The 2,168-nt window shown below is 50.1% G+C and overlaps 1 protein-coding gene across 1 annotated transcript in view; it reads left to right on the top strand.

Annotated features, from left to right (window-relative positions):
• Window positions 1-2,168, top strand: part of FGD5 (FYVE, RhoGEF and PH domain containing 5) — a 116,699-nt gene that overhangs the window by 88,213 nt on the left and 26,318 nt on the right. Inside the window, exon 13 of the mRNA XM_018555248.1 lies at window positions 1,923-2,006. Within this exon, the coding sequence (XP_018410750.1) occupies window positions 1,923-2,006 (84 nt within the window). The remainder of the gene's footprint in view (window positions 1-1,922; window positions 2,007-2,168) is intronic.

The raw sequence follows: 2,168 nt of genomic DNA, 5'->3' as shown, positions 1-2,168 counted from the left end.
GATCGCCGTATTTATGTGGCTGGAAAATCATCACTTGTCTTTAAATTGATGTACGTCCATCCGGCTGTCCCCCCGCCCCCCTGGTGGGGACGTCGCAGAGCGGAGCGGATTGATGTGAGCCGGGCAGACAATTTATGGAGCAATAAGTAATATCCGTGATTTATGTGGAATGTTGCGTGCAGGAAGCCCCGCACGCGCCGCGCTGAAGGTCGTTGGGGGGGCGTCCGGGGCGGATTCGCCGCTTATTCCTCACTCTTATAATGGGCAGAATTAGCATAAGGCAATCCATCATTCGCCGCGCCGGGGACAGTTCTGGGACCTCAGCGGCTTTTCTCCTTATGACAACGTCGTATCAGAGCCGGCGCTCCGGCGGGAGCCGCGCGGTGAAAGGGGACAGATGTGGGAGACGGCGAGCGCAGAGTTATGATCTTTATTAGTGCCGGGTCTGGTTAGAATCAGAGCGGCGCTGATTCTGACTGCGATCTCACGTTCCACCGCACTCACAACGTCGGCTAGAAGTGACATTTGAGGAGCGGTCGGCTGTTCCGGGGCAGATCGGTTCTCCTGCACATGCGATCTGCGATGCCGATCTGCCCTGGAACAGCTGACAAAGCGTTGGAATGCGTCACCTAATGGCCCGTCACACGTTCCAACACTGTAAAACTGGGCGGTATTACGTTTAAATGTGTGACCGCGTCACCGGTCACACATTCCAACGTAGCCACAAACTTTGATAGAACACAGGGATCACAGCATAAAATGTATTCAAGTTACATAGTTACATAGTTACATAGTATTTGAGGTTGAATAAAGACATAAGTCCATCAAGTCCAACCTGTTGTGTGTGTGTGTGTGTGTGTGTGTGTGTATAGGTCCATGAGTGTTACTACACAAGGCATTAAAAAGGGATTGGGAATGGGCGGTCCTCACATATTTGGAGGTGGGGTCTGGGTGGGACCAATCCATAGAGTGGATGTGATGGGCGTGGTCCCACATATTTAGAGGCGGGGTCAGTGATATCATAACAGAGCTAAAGAGCTTTAGCTGTCTGTAATGGTTTCAGCAGGTAACACTTTAATAGCACCGACACATAACGGGGGGGTCAGACTAAGACACTGGAATCCATTTCATTCTCTATGACAGGGGTGCCCATTAGGTAGATCGCGATCTACCAGTAGATCGCAAAGCGAACACTGGTAGATCTCGATCGGCTCACTGACCTGTGTCCTGTCCTCCCGCGGTGCTCATGCGGCTAAATGTGTTAGACGCCGCAGGCGGGAGAGGAGACTTGGGAAGCTGCTGCAGTGGAGGTAAGAAAAGAGAGACAGCAGAGAGAGAGAGAAGAGACAGCAGATAGAAACAGGGGAGAGAGAGAGAGGAGAGGGCCGGTTCACACCACACAGTCTGCGTTCCAGAGTGTTCGGCCTCTAGAACGCATTGGGACGCAAGTCGGCTGGCTCCCTGCGTGCATTGAAGCAAATGGCACCACAGCCACGCCCCCCGCCCTCAGTGTGATCGCCCGCACCCGGAACGCAGGCACACTAATGCCTGCGTTCCGGTCCAGCGCGATCTGCAAAGATGCAGCATTTTTGCAGATCGCACTGGACCGGAACTAACGTGCCTGCATTCCTGGTGCGGCGATTGCACTGGGGGCGTGGCTGCGGTGCCATTGACTTCAATGCACTGCCACGCCCCCTCCTGCCCCTGAACGCAGGTGTTTTTTCATTGGTAGATCTCATTGAGCTCGTCATTTGAAAAGTAAATCTCCAGACGAAAAATTGTGGGTGCCCCTGCCCTATGGTATGAATCTGAAAAGAAGTCTAAAATAAAAAGTTGTTTGATCTAAAAAAAAAATCACTTACATTGTATCATTTAAGTTTTTGTTTAATGTTTTTTTGTAACTGTTTTCTTACACTTGTCAGATGAACGACGTCCTTCTTTATACCTACCCTCAAAAGGATGGAAAGTACCGACTGAAGAACACGCTCTCCATCCCCGGAATGAGGGTGAGAAATTCTGCATGTGCGTATAAAAACATGTATGTATATTAGACATGTGCGGTTTGTTTTGGAAAGATCCGTTAACTGGTATATTTGCGGATGCGTGAGAATTTACCAATGACAGAAATAACGAAGGCAAACGAATACAAATTTTCGTAAATTTCGGAT

The sequence above is a fragment of the Nanorana parkeri genome, unplaced genomic scaffold (assembly GCF_000935625.1).
Source record: "Nanorana parkeri isolate BGI_ZX_2015 unplaced genomic scaffold, ASM93562v1 scaffold188, whole genome shotgun sequence".
NCBI classification, from domain to species: Eukaryota; Metazoa; Chordata; class Amphibia; order Anura; family Dicroglossidae; genus Nanorana; species Nanorana parkeri.
This window is presented reverse-complemented; position numbering and strand designations above follow the sequence as displayed.